The sequence below is a fragment of the Sander vitreus genome, chromosome 15 (assembly GCF_031162955.1).
Source record: "Sander vitreus isolate 19-12246 chromosome 15, sanVit1, whole genome shotgun sequence".
NCBI classification, from domain to species: domain Eukaryota; kingdom Metazoa; phylum Chordata; class Actinopteri; order Perciformes; family Percidae; genus Sander; species Sander vitreus.
In genome coordinates, this window is record NC_135869.1 from 1,311,617 (window position 1) to 1,327,403 (window position 15,787).

The 15,787-nt window shown below is 41.8% G+C and overlaps 1 protein-coding gene across 1 annotated transcript; it reads right to left on the bottom strand.

Moving 5' to 3' along the window:
- Positions 1 to 6,985: 6,985 nt before the first annotated feature.
- On the bottom strand, positions 6,986 to 13,931 carry LOC144529924 (uncharacterized). The gene is made up of 5 exons (XM_078269297.1): positions 13,881 to 13,931; positions 11,962 to 12,051; positions 11,108 to 11,230; positions 9,839 to 9,933; positions 6,986 to 9,185 (listed from the first exon to the last, which is right to left on the bottom strand). Exons 1-5 carry the CDS (start codon positions 13,929 to 13,931, stop codon positions 8,759 to 8,761), a joined length of 786 nt encoding a protein of 261 aa, XP_078125423.1. The 3' UTR covers positions 6,986 to 8,758.
- Between the last annotated feature and the right edge of the window lie 1,856 nt (positions 13,932 to 15,787).

Here is a 15,787-nt window from a genome sequence, read left to right on the forward strand (position 1 = left end):
GACAAACATGGAGTTTGGCTTACAGAATTCTCCAGGCTTTGGGTGCATTTAACACTGTGTTAAATGCACCCAAACGCAGTCTGGATTTCTGTCCAGTCTTTAAACATGCAGTTTATAAAGAATGAAAGAGTGCATGCTCAGTTCGGTTCAAAGTATTTTAATGATTATTATTGCTTTTCATTACTTGGTTGAATGAAAAATCACAGAACAGATGTTAAGTGCAGATCACATTACCAGTAACAGTAAAATTGTATTCAGCTAAAATATATGTAGTTTCACATTTGAAACAGTGTATAACATTTTATGCTCGCAAACAAGCTTGTAAACAATACCTCTTGAAAAGAACCACCTTTTAATAAATTAAGAAAATTGTCCATGGTTCTTTGGTTGTTCAGACCTACAATGAACACACAGTTAACTTGATAGTGAATCAGAAAATAAACAAATATATAGTTTGGGATATTTGAGTTTAATGTATGTATCCACTCTGGTATGACACTGCATATACTGAACTGCACTTGCCAAACCTGATAATAAACGGCTAAGCCACATTTGAAAATGTTTTCCTTTAACAGCTGGCCTTTAAGAGTGGGCTGCAGTAGACCCTATTTATAGGCCAGCTATTTCTTTCAAGGTGACATATAGTTCTGAGGCTGACTCCCAATCATGTGGCTGCTGTAATCCATTTTGCTCAACAGTCTGTTGAAGATAATCCTGGATGTCTGGATCACTGCATGAATGAAGAGTTTGCCTTGACTCAGGAAATGTATCCAGTTCCCTGTCTTCAACGGCCAATCCAGAGTCCCTTGAACCAAACCTGCATAGTGACACAATAATTCATCATAAAGAGAAAACATGACCCTACATCCAAATATATTTCCAATAATGTGTGATGCAATTTATGCTTTAATACACAATATTTTTTGTAAGAATGTATATAGTCAATTAATTGTCAGTTGATATGGAGTGACCTGTGAGGCAAGAGATAGAGTTCGTCTGGAATTCCCCCAGGACATGATGCAAGTCTGGAGGGTCTAATCCTGTGCTTATTCCAGAGGTCAGTGCACTCATCCAGGTCTTTTTGCAGAACATCACTGAAGCAGAATCTCAGTAAGTCCTGATGTTCATGGCTGCCATTAAAGTGTCCAGAGTCTCTCAGGTCTCCAAACAGGTCCATCCAAAATTGAGCCCTAGGAATACAATTCAAAGTTAGGCTACTTATTTTACACAAGAGGAAAAGATTATAACTATTGAATAACTACAAGTAGGCTACTACAAAAAGCATTAATGTTGCTGCTGCCAATATCAGCAAAATAAATCTGATTGTGTGAATGCATAGGTGGAAAGGCACTGCATGGCCCCTCAATAATGCATGAGTGGATATGACTGCAGTAGGAGGCAGCACCTGTCAATTAGTCTACCTGAGATCTCACAGAAACACAAGGAGAGTGCGCGCTCTTGAACAGAAAATAATTAACACATAACACAAAGATATTTCTATGCAGTCTGTTCTGCTAAAAAGTGATTTCAGTCCACGGGCACAACCTGTTAAAGCTACATCATCCAGTTTTATGTGGACAGCTGCTTTTATCAGGATCATAATATGCAAATAGACAACTATATATGTGGTAACAGCAAATACATGTATTTTTGAAACTTACGTTTCTTGTTACCTAATTCAATCGAATTTGCAATTTATAGCGTGATCAGGCATGACATTTACGTGATTATGGCATCTACTTGTTTATATTTATGTGGGGCAGATTACAGCCCACCCAGTCTGTTTTACCTGCTGAAATACTTTTATTTGACTGAAATCACTTTTTGGCAGATGAACACTTTTTGCTGTAACAAAATTACACTTATATGTGGCCGGAACCGTAACAGTGGATTATTTACCTTCCTTTTCTCAAAATGGACCACCACGCCTTGATACGTTGATTCCCAACCGATGATCCATAATTGTGGCTTAAGGAGCCTGCATAGTAGTCTGTATGCTTGTGTCTGAGGGTACACTGTTTTGCAGCCATGGTGCCATTTTTGGTTCCATGGTCTGTCCTCAGTCTCATTGGGACCACACCAACACTCTTGACACAATTTATATAAATGTGGGCGATGACCGATGGGTTGTTGTTGGTAGCCCCACAAACAAGCCACATGATCCTTCTTGAAAACCTGTCTATACATCCTGACAGGGCCAAGCCAAAGGGTTTCAGCTTATCGTATCCATCTACATGCCAGATGTAGTTTGGACCTATGGAGTGATACATACGCCTCACAAACCTTCGGCGTGTTCTCGCATCTGTTCCTTGTGGATTTAGTTGCTTCAGCAATCTCATCACTGTGTGTCGTTTAACACGTAGCTTGTGTTTTTGCTGAAGTACTTGCCACATAGTCCGATAGCCAAATAGTTGCCCTGGTCCATGCAGCTCTGTAAGGATGGCACGTCTCACCTCATCCAGTTGTGAATAGTTTTTCCTTCTGTACAACCCTGCTTCTCTCAAACGTGACTTCAAAGTGCGTATACTTATCCTGATGTTGTGACTGGTTGACCACATATCAACTATCACGTCGTATGTATGCCCTGCATCAAAATAATTCTTAATAATAGCGAAAGTATCTTCGGGAGTACTCATGTTTTCAAAATAGGCGCTTTTCCAAAAAACTTTATAAGGGGGAAACTTCCTTGGCACAACACCCGCTATAAATGTATACAGCGCAATGAACTAATACAGCGCAACATCATTGAGTATATCATTTTGAACATTATTTTGTTCCTTAGCTTGCGGACTGACAGGCATGGGGAACCCACCATTAGCTAGAAATAAGGTTACGTTAACTTACCTGAAGTTGGTCCATCGGTGGGTTGAGCCAAAGAAGTTGGTTCAAGACTTTCTCCAAGTCTCTCGCCACAACCACTGCAAAAATTTGGCTGGTTCTCCAACAACTTTTTCCCACAATAACGGCAAAACATCCTTTACCAATTGTGGCGCCGAATGAAGGGATGCGGTCTAGCAAGCTAGTGAGAGAGTACTCATTTCCTGTTAAAAGACAGACAGTCCGTCTGTCCAATCAGGAGGGTCCGTCCTCTGCTAGATAGGCCCTACCCTTTCCGGTAGAAGTTAATGTCATTGTGTTTTCTGAGCCACCGTACTAACCAGTGTATGAAGGTGTTGTGAAATGTTTGTTTAAAGCACTTAAATAAAAAATGCATGTTGTTAAGTTTAAAACAGTCTAAAGGAAATGGTAAATTATAGTGTGATTAAAACTCACTATTTACATTATTTACAGTACTTGATTTACAGCTGATATGTGAAAAGGTACACAACCTTATTTGTTTAACAGTAATTTAGTTTTACTGCGAACCGTCACAGGAAGTGCTTTTATTTTGAAGTAGGCTACACGGAAGTTGTCTGTTGTGTACTCTTGCTAGCTTACTGAGATGAGCGTGAGACACTAGATGTTAAACATGTCCATCAAGCTTAAAGCACTAGAGAACATTTCCCGCCTCATTGGAACTACAGCTGGCGTCGGGTAGCGTGAGCTGTAGTTCCAATAAGACAACCCCTGTAGGGGGACCGAAGCGGGAAAAGTTGTCCAAGTTGTTCATTTTCTTGTGTGTAAAACTGCAACATATTGAACAGTAAATGTTCGCAGTAAAAGACAAGCGTTTTTGGTTCGTCAGTCAAAGGCATTCACTACAGAAGGCATGTTGGGTGGGTGAAATTAGAAAGCTAACCTTAGCTAACGAGCAGTAGCCGAGTTAGGGTTCGGTTTGGTGGAAAACTAATTCTAAGGTTCGGCAGAAACTGAACCCCCTCAAAAAGCCCAATATTCGCCCGAATCCTGGATTCAGTGCATCCCTAGTTTTAAGCATGCAGTATACCAAGAGGCTAATAATGTGCTTTCCTGCTGCTTGTTATGACAGCTGAGTTTACATTCACCACACTAAATCATGTTCACACGCACAAACACAAACAAATAATTTCTTTCAAGATTTAAAGTTTAAGAGAGTGAGTACTCAACTGGACGACATTTCATTGTTACATACCTAGTCTCAGCTCAGATTCTCATCAGACTTCTCGAGGTAGTGACCGTTTCTTCTCCCGTTGTCTTTCGCAGCAATGGTATCTCTTCTTCTGTCGCTAACTCTGCAGTGCATAGGGTTCAGTGGCGCTCATCAGCGCCATCTACCGTCGGGGAGTTTGAAAAAGGGAACGAACGAGTCTCGGCCGTATTTTTTTTGTGTGAGAAATTGGATGTGTGGCGTGAGTGAGTGTGAAAACGTGTGTCACATGGCGAAAGCGTGAGAGTTGGCAGCTCTGCACTAACTTAACCCAGCTGAATTTAATGTTACCTCTCGGTGGTACAGTTGATCACTGCCGTGGCCTACTGACAACTAGATATGCCGCCTTCCAGGTGTTTAAAATTATCTCATAATTACGAGATCTTTTCTCAAAATTACGAGATCTTTTCTCAAAATTACGAGATCAGGATCTCGTAATAATGAGATAAGGTGTCTAATTTTTTTAGACACATTTTTTTCTACGGTGAATGTAAGTTAGTTTTGGTGGTTATGGTGTTAGTTTTGGGCCTGCAGCCTTCAGGAAGTTACAGGAAAGGTTGGAGGTGAAACGGTGTAATGCCAGGTGAGAGGGAGCCAGCATCTGCAGGTATTTAGTAATCAGGGTCAACCAATCAAAAACAGTGTTCAGTTAGTCTATTCCAAAGAATGAAGGCGGTCAGCAGGGGGCAGTGACGGACTGGTATCAAATAACGGCCCTGGCATTTGCAACACACCGGCCCTATTTTCAAACCACACCAACCTCACCCAAACATTGAGATAAAAAGCCCCAAAAAAACCATACAGAGAATCGCTACAGTCGGTGACATAATTATGCCAACAACAATTTAACATCTAAGAGCGTCGGCAGATCTACGACATGATATGCTCCACTAAAGGCACATTCTGCGCTAATACAGCAGCTCGACGTTTAAGCACAGCAAATAATACAACAGCTCCACAAAAACATGGAAAGAGCAATGCTCAGCCTCTGGGTAGTACACGCATTGAGTGTCAATAAAATAGCTTTGAAATTAGTAACTCTGCCTACCGAGAGAAACCCTCCCACGCAGCTCACTGCACTATAGACCCTTTGCACGTGACGTCACACTCCACTCGTGCGAATTATGAACGCCATGACGGACGGAAGAGCTATGCTGTAGACGGACGGCAAGTGTTCGTTCGTGTTTGTGTTCTCACATTCACAATCTGCAAAGTAATCCTCACCAACACAATCTGCAGAGTAATCCCCACCAACACAAGCATGTGTATGTATTGCCTTTCTGTTTTAAATGGCTGATAAATAAAATGATCCTCAACCAGCTAGCTAGCTGCTGTGCTAACCAGCTGTTCCTGCTAACAGGTCAACCCGATGATGACCCACATAACTAACATTGGTTATTGACTGACCTACATATCCCAAAAAGAAAGCCGTTCCCTTGATCCTTTAACTTAACACACATACAAAAAATATTGGTTAAATTAAAGATGACATAGCACGGAAACTAGCTTCAAAAAGGCCAAAATAAACGAGTTAAATACGGGTCTGCGGAGCTCCTACCCTGGCTAGCCGACCAGCTAGCATTGGACTGCTCGCTAGCTGCTGCCCATCGCGTCGTAATATCCACCGGTCAAATCTTAACATAGGCTACAGCGAATATAATCACAGATAAGAAGATGGCTAGATGTTACACTTATGTGTGGTTACTACTGATCATATACACTCCGTGATTTATTGCATGGATTAACGTGTGATAGATAATTAATGACTGCACTTCCCAGAGTTGGCATGCGTCCAGGCATCCATTAGAAAGTTGCATTGGCACACCCAGTGAACAACGGTATGTGGGTAGCCACGACCGACTATGTCCTCTAAAAACATGGGCTACGTGTTATATAAATCTTTACTTAAGTAAAGAATAGATGTTAATACAAAATAAACCCTAGATTGATGACTTATCTTTGCCATTATGAGGTACCTCCCCCCGCCGTTAGCGTAGCATCGTGTATCTGTAACCCAGCCAGCTAAAAAGAACTGGTAAGCATCCAGACTTTTAAAAGCTTTGAGATCAGCACCAGTACATGGGGATACCACGTTTACCACATAGTGTTACAGATCGTGTGTACTGAAGTTGGGCAGACTCTGTGATTTAATGAGGTCCGTGAAAACGGAGGGAGAAAGAAGGTAAGGGTCGGTATCCAATCCTGCTATCTCCAACTTCTCCAAATACTGCTCTTTGTGAGCACCTACCAGATGCCCTACCTACACCGATAACGGCAAGACAACTTGTTGTTAAATAGAAGAAGCCATAAATACAGTTTATTTAGTGTTATGTATTTCAAACTGATTGAAAATAATGAAACTTTCCGCTCGTCTAATACACTGTTTAGCTTGTGCTTCCGGTGATTTTGCCGTCCATCATGGCGTCGTCACATGGTCATGGTCACGTGTTTGCAAAGGGTCTATAATCTTGAATATTTTTGGCTGCATGCATAAAATAACGTATCAAAATAAACCAAAGACAGATCATTGTTATAATCAGTAGAATAAATGTTTAGTGAAACTGTCGTGCCTCTAAAACAATGAATACATTTACATGCACACCAATATACCCAGTATGATGCAGGTCGTGTAAACAGCATCAGATATTCAGAATAAGGCCTTTTTACGGTGGCCGAGACGGTTCAACACAAGCTTTTATTTTTGTGTTGAACCGTCTCAGCCACCTTACCTTTTTCCGGTTTTTGTTCACATTAGTCACTTAGACACAAAAAACATGGAAAAATAAGGTTCAGGTTGAAAAAAACAAAGTTACCCTTTTTACTTTCATTTAAAATGCACATTGGGGTTCCTTAGTTTGATTCCACTCACAGTAGATTAATTCATCAACATTTTGTATTTAAGAAATAAATCTCAGACCATGTTGTTGATGTTCAGTTTATTTCCTTTCAGACCCGAGTGATTATATGAAGTATACACACACACAGTTATTAAATGAATAAACATACACAGATTCAGATATATAAAGATAAACTAGTGTCGAGAAAAAACATGACATTATGAAATGAAAGTTGATTAATCTTTTGAGATAAAGATTTTTACGTTAATCTTGATCGCTATAAATATGCGTGTACTTTCGATTGAAAAAAACACGACCCGAATCGGTGCAGGTAAAACGGAGTAGCTGCAGCTATGTCTACGAGCTTCCACTGAGCTAAAAGGCAGTTGTCGGGGCAAGTTTTAGAGTGCCTTTGTGGCTCTTAACAGACACAAAATGCAATTAACATGTCTGTGCAACATGAACAGAGCCCTTACGTGACAACAAGATGCGTTTTCAACTCAGACATTGTTTAAATTCACCTACCCTGTCTCAATCCTACCGGTAGCTAGCTTGCCCTGTCAGCTGTTACATTCCTGGTGTAGCAGGAAAAGGTAAACAGTGTGCAGAGGATGCCTGTTGGGCATGCTGGCGCAGCTAAGGGAACTACCACACAAATCGGTACTGCCAAGCCTCCTACTCACCAACAGCAGATCGATCACACACAAAATGGATGAGCTACAAATACCCACAGAACTGCTGCGTGATAATTATAACAGAAGCCTGGCTGAACATACTCATCACGGAAGGCAGTTAGCAGCTAACAGGGCAAGCTACCTACTGGCAGGATTGAGACAGGGTAGGTGAATTTAAACAATGTCTGAGTTGAAAACGCATCTTGTTGTCACGTAAGGGCCCTGTTCACGTTGCACAGACATTTTAATTGCATTTTGTGTCTGTTAAGAGGCACAAAGGCTCTCTAAAACTTGCCCCGACAACTGCCGTTTTAGCTCAGTGGAAGCTCGTACACATAGCTGCAGCTACTCCGTGTTGCCTGCACTGATTCAGGTCAGGTTTTTTTCAATCGAAAGTACTTGCATATCTATAGCGATCAAGATTAACGTAAAAATTTACCGGAATTCTCCTTTAACCCTTGTAATGTCTGTCTTTCGACCAGGAAACTTTCTGATTTTCTGGGTCAAAATTTAAAATACAAACTTTTTCTTTTTCGACACTCTTGTCACTTTTTAATCCTTTTTGTCACCTTTCTCGTTGTTTTAGAAGCTTTTCCCGACGTTTTTCGACACTATTTTGTCACTAAGTTTTTTGTAGATTTTTTTCTGCATTTTTTTCCGACATTTTAGTTGGGTTTTTCTGACATTTTTTATTGTTATTTCTTTTTTTTAACTGTTATGAAATTGAATAAAAAACCCAAATTCAATAAAAGTAGTGAACTGATCATTTGTTTAACTTGTGAAGAGCATTGTAGAGAACCATCCACATTATTTTTTTTTGACAATTTGGTTGAAAGAAAACCCAAATTTATGCAACATTTGAAGAAAAGAATTGATAAAACGTTGAAAAAAGTGACGAAAATGTCGGAAAAAACAAGAACAAAAACGACAAAAGCGCATAACAAATTGACAAAGAACTTTGGAAAAGTGACAAAATGTTGGAAAAAGCTTCAAAACCGTGGTCAAAAAAAAGAAAAAAACACTGGGAAAAGCGACAAAAAGCTTCTTACGGTTCAAATTTTAAATTTTGATCCAGAAAAAACAAAAATTGCATGGCCGAAGACAACACAAGGGTTAAAGGTGCTCGGGAAGAATAGAAGAAAAAAAAATCAGGTCTGAAGAGTTCAGTGATGCTTCATATTTCATTTGATGCACACCTGTACCTTGACGACAGATGTGGCGCTGTTTGACATGGTGGCTCGGACGGTAACATGTTCACCTTTGTGAGTCAGACTTTGGGAGTCTTTAGCTTTACCTCTGACAAACCCTGAGTGTGGGTGCTTGATGTTACACATCTCTTCAAAAAGGCTTTCATCACACTTTTTATAATGGTCAAAGACTCCCACTGCGTACGTGTTTGAGTACAGGATGTAGTCATAAGGGACAGAGAACATGACAGCCACTTTTTCAAGGCATTCCTCTTTGGACTTATTCTGGAGATCGTAAGTGAAGACTCCAACAGCTCCACGCGCCGAGTAAAAGGTCTTGTTGAACTGAGCTTTGCCAGATTCAGAAGGGCCAAGTGTTGGCGGCAGAGGACTCTTACAGAATCCACTTTTAGTGTACACCCTGGTGACACAAGCAAGAAAAAAAAACCTCTGAGTTAGTCACTGAAACATTCAGCGTTCTATCTTGCACCTGGCGCAGCGCAAAGCCAAGTGTCTGCACCCGCGTCGTTTAAATAGCAAATGCACCTGCGCCCATCTGTGCACCCATGGGCGTGCTGGTCTTATAGAGAGGTGTGTTCAGGTGCATTCTGGGCGTGCTGGTCTTACAGGGAGGAGTGTTCACGTGCATTCTGGGCATGCTGGTCTTACAGGGAGGTGTGTTCAGATGCATTCTGGGCGTGCTGGTCTTACAGGGAGGTGTATTCAGGTGCATTCTGGGCGTGCTGCTCTTACAGGGAGGTGTGTTCAGGTGCATTCTGGGCGTATTGCTATCTTGAGGCAGCGGAAAGTGATTGCGCCATTGACCAACAAAAACCTGGTCTAAAGTCAATAACGCAGAATTTCATTGTTATTTTAACAGAGCATTAGTAAAATGCTCCTAGGCTCGTGCACAGCGCGCGCACACTATGCTTGTTACACACACAGGGACGCGCAGCAGCACACACACACATGCAGAAGATTACAAATACAAATATCACGGTGCAAATCTTCCATCATAATAGCAATGCGCCAAGGAAAAGACACACATTGATAGAAAGTAAAATATATACTCACTGCGGGTTACACAGGATGAACTCAGGGCACTTATTCTCAATCTCAATGGTACACTCGCGATAGGTTAAACCTTGAGTCGCCATGATGTCTTCAACCTGTACAGGGAGAAAGAGGATGAGGGTGATTTGGTATTGAATATAATGTCTATATAATGTCATATAGGCAGAAGTCTGGAGCCTGCTGTCATGTTCATGTGTGGAAAGGAAAGGTTGAGCCCTTCCTCAGCTTTTTTAATTCTAATAGAAGCACATTTGCTGTCTGTCAGACACACTGTGGAGGTTTCTGAGGACGACAGACAGACAGACAGCGGACAGAGAGAGAGAGAGAGAGAGAGAGAGAGAGAGAGAGAGACACAGACAGACAGACAGACAAAGTGCTCATATTATGCTTTTTGCCTTTTTCCCTTTCCTTTATTGTGTTATATATCTCTTTTGTGCACGTTATAGGTTTACAAAGTGAAAAAGCCCAGTCCACCCAAAAGGACTTACCTTCTCCAACAGAAAACATTGTTCACAAACCAAACCGCTCTATTGTAGTCCAGCTTTTAAGTCAGGGACAAACGTGCGTCATTTTGTAACACACGTTATAATGCATAGCTGCTAGCGTGGCACGCCCTTATACTCTGCTTCTGACTGGCTAGTAGTCCTTACCTAGGTACTGTCAGGGCACGCCCTCATACTCTGCTTCTGACTGGCTTGTAGTCCTTACCTAGCTACTGTCAGGACACGCCCTCATATTCTGCTTCTGACTGGCTTGTAGTCCTTACCTAGCTACTGTCAGGGCACGCCCTCATACTCTTCTTCTGACTGGCTAGTAGTCCTTACCTAGGTACTGTCAGGGCACACCGTCATACTCTGCTTCTGACTGGCTAGTAGTCCTTACCTAGGTAATGTCAGGGCACGCCCACATACTCTGCTTCTGACTGGCTAGTAGTCCTTACCTAGTTACTGAGCATGTGCGACTCCCAACAAAGATGGAAAAGAAGTGAGATGTCTCACTCTGTAGTTAAAACCGAGAGCTCAACACACAGGGTGAAAAGAGGAGCTGCAGCATGTGCAGTACAACAAACATATGGTGTTTTTTGAAAATCAAACCATGTAAACCTATTCTGATACAACCACTAAATACAATTATGAACCTGGAAATGAGCATAATATGAGCACTTTAATTACACTGACATTAAAGAAGCAACAAAAATAACCAGAATTTGATTATTACTTTGTTGTTTCATAAAAAAAATAAATGAACAGGTAAAAGTGTCTGACTTACAGCAGCGTTGAGATGATAGTCTGTTTGGATGCAGGTGTGGCTGAAACTGCAGCTCGATGAAGTGGCAGATTGATGTTGTTCAGAATCTGGAAAGTACAGCTGAGTTCTGAAAACAGGGTGTGCCTAGATCCATTAAGAGGAAAGAGAGTTTACTACAGTCCACAAGAAGAGTGTAGTAGTAGATAACTTAATTGTCCCCATGGGGCAGTTGGGTTTGCGGCACAGTCACAAGGAACTTCATGACAGGACATCAGGATACAAACATCAGACACCGACACATAACATGAAGAACATACATCACACACTACAATACACCCTTGGGTATAACCAGGTCAGCTGGACATCTAGCTTATTTTGACTGATTTAAGGCTTTTAAGAGAATTTGGATCTGTTTTTGGGCAGAAACGACACCTAGATGGCAGTAGTTTAGAATGAGATGCCAGGGGGGTGTGTGTAATCACATATAATGTTATAGGCCAAAGGCAGAGCGGCGAAGGATGAGAGACAAGACTACGAGGTTGTAATGTAACTTTTGAGAAACTGCTCAAGAATGCAGAAAAAGAAAGTGAGCAAGAGGAAGAGGAGGATAATGAAGACGATGAAGAATTCCCAACCCCAGAAAGGAGCCGAGAAGAATCAGATTGAGAAGACCACGTGAACAGATCAATAAAAAAGAGCTTATAGGCTTGATGGAGAAAAAGAGGACGGAAAGGAGCCAAGGCTACTTGAGGAGTGATCGCATGATGCTTCATTCCAAGAAATATGAGACAGAAAAAGAATCAAAGTCTCCCTGCAACTCTAAATGTCCTACAAGAAGGACTGAAAAAACATCAAGAAGCAGAACGAAAACTCACCAAAATGTGGCTGAAAAAGAGAAACTGGGAAATACTACGGTTGCAGAGGCTTCTGTGGGCTCTTATGCAACACAGACAAAAAATGGATGTCTGCCAAAGGAGCAGAGGAAAGAGGGGGAGGGAAAGAGAAACTTCCCCAAAGACATAAAAAAACAGCCAATAGGTTGAGAGGGTGGGCAGGGTCTGGCAGCAGAAGCAGCTGGTAAAAAATTGGAAAGAACTGAACCTGACTCTGAGGTCAGCAGCCAGTGGGTTCAAAACAACTCTGCAACCATTGTCATGAGGAGAAAAGCACAAATAAAACAAGCTAAAGTATAAGTTGCTCATAGTGAAATGTACAATGGATTGTACAAGTGCTATTAAAACATAAAGTGTGAATAACATAACACCAGTGAACCAATTGTGTGAGTCCATGCAGTATCTAGCAGAAGTATAATATAAAGAAAGTAAACAAGCATGACTGTTTGCAGAGCAGTCAGTGTGTTTTTTTAAATTATTTTTAATTTCATGCTGTGAAGCTGCAGCTGTAGTACTCTGTACTATCTGCAGGGGACAGCAGTTATCCACACTGTGAAAACCAAACAAACCAAACCCACTCTTCTCTCTGTCAGTGTCAAATGTCAAATTTTTATTGTTGCATCATCCATAAAACACCTGATAGAAATGTAAGAACACCTGTAAAGCACAAGATCCGTGTAAACAACAGTTCAACGATATCGAATAGAAAGCACATTCATACGTTCGGTCGTGCATACAAAGAAGAACGATAACACTGTGAACCTGAATGTCTCATCGGGTCTCAACACGTTGACTTAGAAAACAGGCAGCAGAGTATAGAGATATAAAGAAGTATATCAACATATTGCATCATGTAACACCAAGGAAGAACCACTATTATATATCATCGTCAGTTTGTATCTCACAGTCTCGTTGAGGAGTGCAATAGAATGATCCGTGCATTACAGACCAGAGAAAGACCATGAAGGAAACTCAGGGTTTGTCCGATATGGAAGCTTTTAAAGGCCCATATTTTTATCTTTTTATGTTCACTAAAATCAAAAAGCTACGGATTCCCTAAAGCAGGAGTGTCAAACTCAATTCTACGAAGAAAACAAGAAAATAAGAATGACATTCAAGGCCAGACATGTTTAGGTTAAAGCACATGCTTTTATTTCATCGTAAAAGTCAAGCATCTTTCATTGTATTATTGCATGTCTCATATAATCTTCTCACTTACAGCTTGGACAACATAAAGACCCCCAAAAGTCAGCAAAAAAAGTAACTTAGCCATCAAAGAAAAAATGACAAAAAAAAAAGAAGCAACAAACAAAAAAATGTTGTAAAACGGGCCAAAAAACATTGGAAAAAGTGGCAAAAACTAAATGTGTGCCAAAGTCTATTGTGAACCTAAACTGATATAATATCCTCTTTATTTGATTAGGACAATGCACATTAATCAACATTTCTGTAAATGCGCCAGTGTTTTTCAACTGTAGTCCTAGTTACCTAGCATGCATGTCTTTATGGTGGGAGGAAACCCACGCAAACAAGGGGAGAACATGCAAACTCCACACAGACAGGCCCTGCCTGGACCGGGGATCCAACTCTGCCCTGACCCTGACCAGTGATCGAACTCTGCAGTGCCTACTTGATGTGAGGCAGAAGTGCTAACCACTGAGCCACCGTACTGCCTAATGCGGGCCGGATCAAAATCTGCGAGGGGCCGGATTTGGCCCGTGAGCCTTGAGTTTGACACGTGATCTAAAGGGACCGGGGGAATTTCATTTTTCTCGTGTGCACAAGATACTTTACTAGTAAGCACACAAAAGTATCTTGTGCTTACGAGAACCCAATCTGAGTCAAACTGGCTGCCAAGAAGAAAGTATTCATCTTCCTGAACGCAACCAAATGTACCTGACAGTGTGATTGACAAACTTAAAGATGAGAAGGTAACTCTTGATCGAGATCATGCTGTGAATGTGAAATATCAACTTCAGCCACGTAAAGTTAGCAGGACTTCGTTCGCATAGTTTCTCCTGAGCACAACAAACTTTCCTGTACTCGAGAAAAGTTTTGTGTGCGCCAGAAAGTATCTAGTGCTCATGAGAAGAAGAAAAAATGTCCAGGGATGCACTGAATCCAGGATTTGGCTTCGGATTCGACTAGTTATATATATATATATATTTTTTTTTTTTTTATTTATTTATTTTTATTTATTTATTTTTTTTCCCCACCGAACCGAACCCTACGCTTGCACTACGTGCGGTACGCTGGTCGACGTGATGACGGCGCCGTTGATTACAGGAAGGTGTTTACGTAGGTGGAGAGTTCAATGCAGTAGGCTGTGAGAAAGTGAAAATGGAACTTGTGAGCAGAAAAAGTCTTGTTTGGCAGTACTTTCAGTCAAAAGAAGGCCATTCAAGTCCAGCTACATGTTCAGTTAGCAATGCCGATTTGTCTCGTGGGGGCAAGGACCCTAAACACTAAACAACATCACCGCTGTTCCAACATTTGGTATGAAACATCTGAAAGAATACGAGTTGTGCATGAAGGAATCTACAGACAGCAGCCAGAATGCAGCAACTTCAGGTACGGCAAAGGAAGGACAGTCCCTGTTTACTTCAATAATGTGTTTACTGTGTTAATGGAGTGAGGATGGGAGTAGGATTTGGTATTTGGTTTCGGATTCAACAGAATCTTAACCAGTCAATTCGGTATTCGGCCGAACCCCAAAAAAATTTGGATTCGGTGCATCCCTAATTTACGCACCTGGCACAGAACACGATGTAACTCTGTTTGTTTCTTAAAGTAAAAAAAGAGGTTTACTTTTTATTATCAAATAGGACATGAAGTATAAGAGCGCCAAATGTCCTGGTAAGGAGGCAGGTTGAGGGGAAGGGCGGGAGGGGGGGTGGATAGGTCAAACAAACACAGGACTTTCACCCAGGATACCGGGGTTCATGTCCCGTTAGAAAAGAAAAGGAAACAGAGAGGGTTTTTTTACTTTTAGGGAACAAATGGAGCTGCGTCACGTTCTGCGTGACCATGGTAACCTTCAGGAAGTGAAGTCACGTCTGATTTGAACCCAAACCTCCATCTTTTTATCCACTTAACTCAGTAGTTTTGGTGTGTAAACGTAACCAAACTGGGACCGTTTCACAACGTTAACCACGTTTCCAACGTGTTGAAAACCGCGACTTTTTCAAGCGGGTCTAATGGGGTCATGACACTATTTAAAATAGAAATTCTGTATCAATAAGACAAATCTGTGTCAAGTACGAGTCGGACGTGTACAGTTGTGGTTTAATCTCTGTAGGAGTGTATCTTCTGTCTGTTACGTGTGTTGTAGTTTGGTGCTAATGTTGTAATGACGGTGTTCTTCTTCAGGATGACTCAGCGATCACTAATGAAGGCACACCAGCAGCACCACACTGCTCCGGCTTAACACAGTTACTGCAGATTCCTGCGGTAAAGTTGCTCAAGTCCGTCCCTTAACGAGGATCCCTGTGGCCACCGACCGTCTGCAGGAAGCTGCCCGCCCGCTCACGTTCAGTCGTGGCTGAGGCTTCGGGGCAGCTCGTTGGTCAGGATGTGCCACTGCTCCTCCAGGCGGCCCTTGTTCTTCAGGCAGTCCATCCAGTGACGGAGAGCGTCGCCCTGGGAGTGACAGCTCAGACACACGCCGCCTGAACAAAAAACAAACAGGAATTAAATCTGCAAGCAGCGATGGACGGGCCCTTGCGCCTCTGCGCGCGTCGGGGTTACTGGCGGACGCCGCTCCTTGCGACTGTGCGTTTGCACGGCACTCAGACACCGCAAATCATCA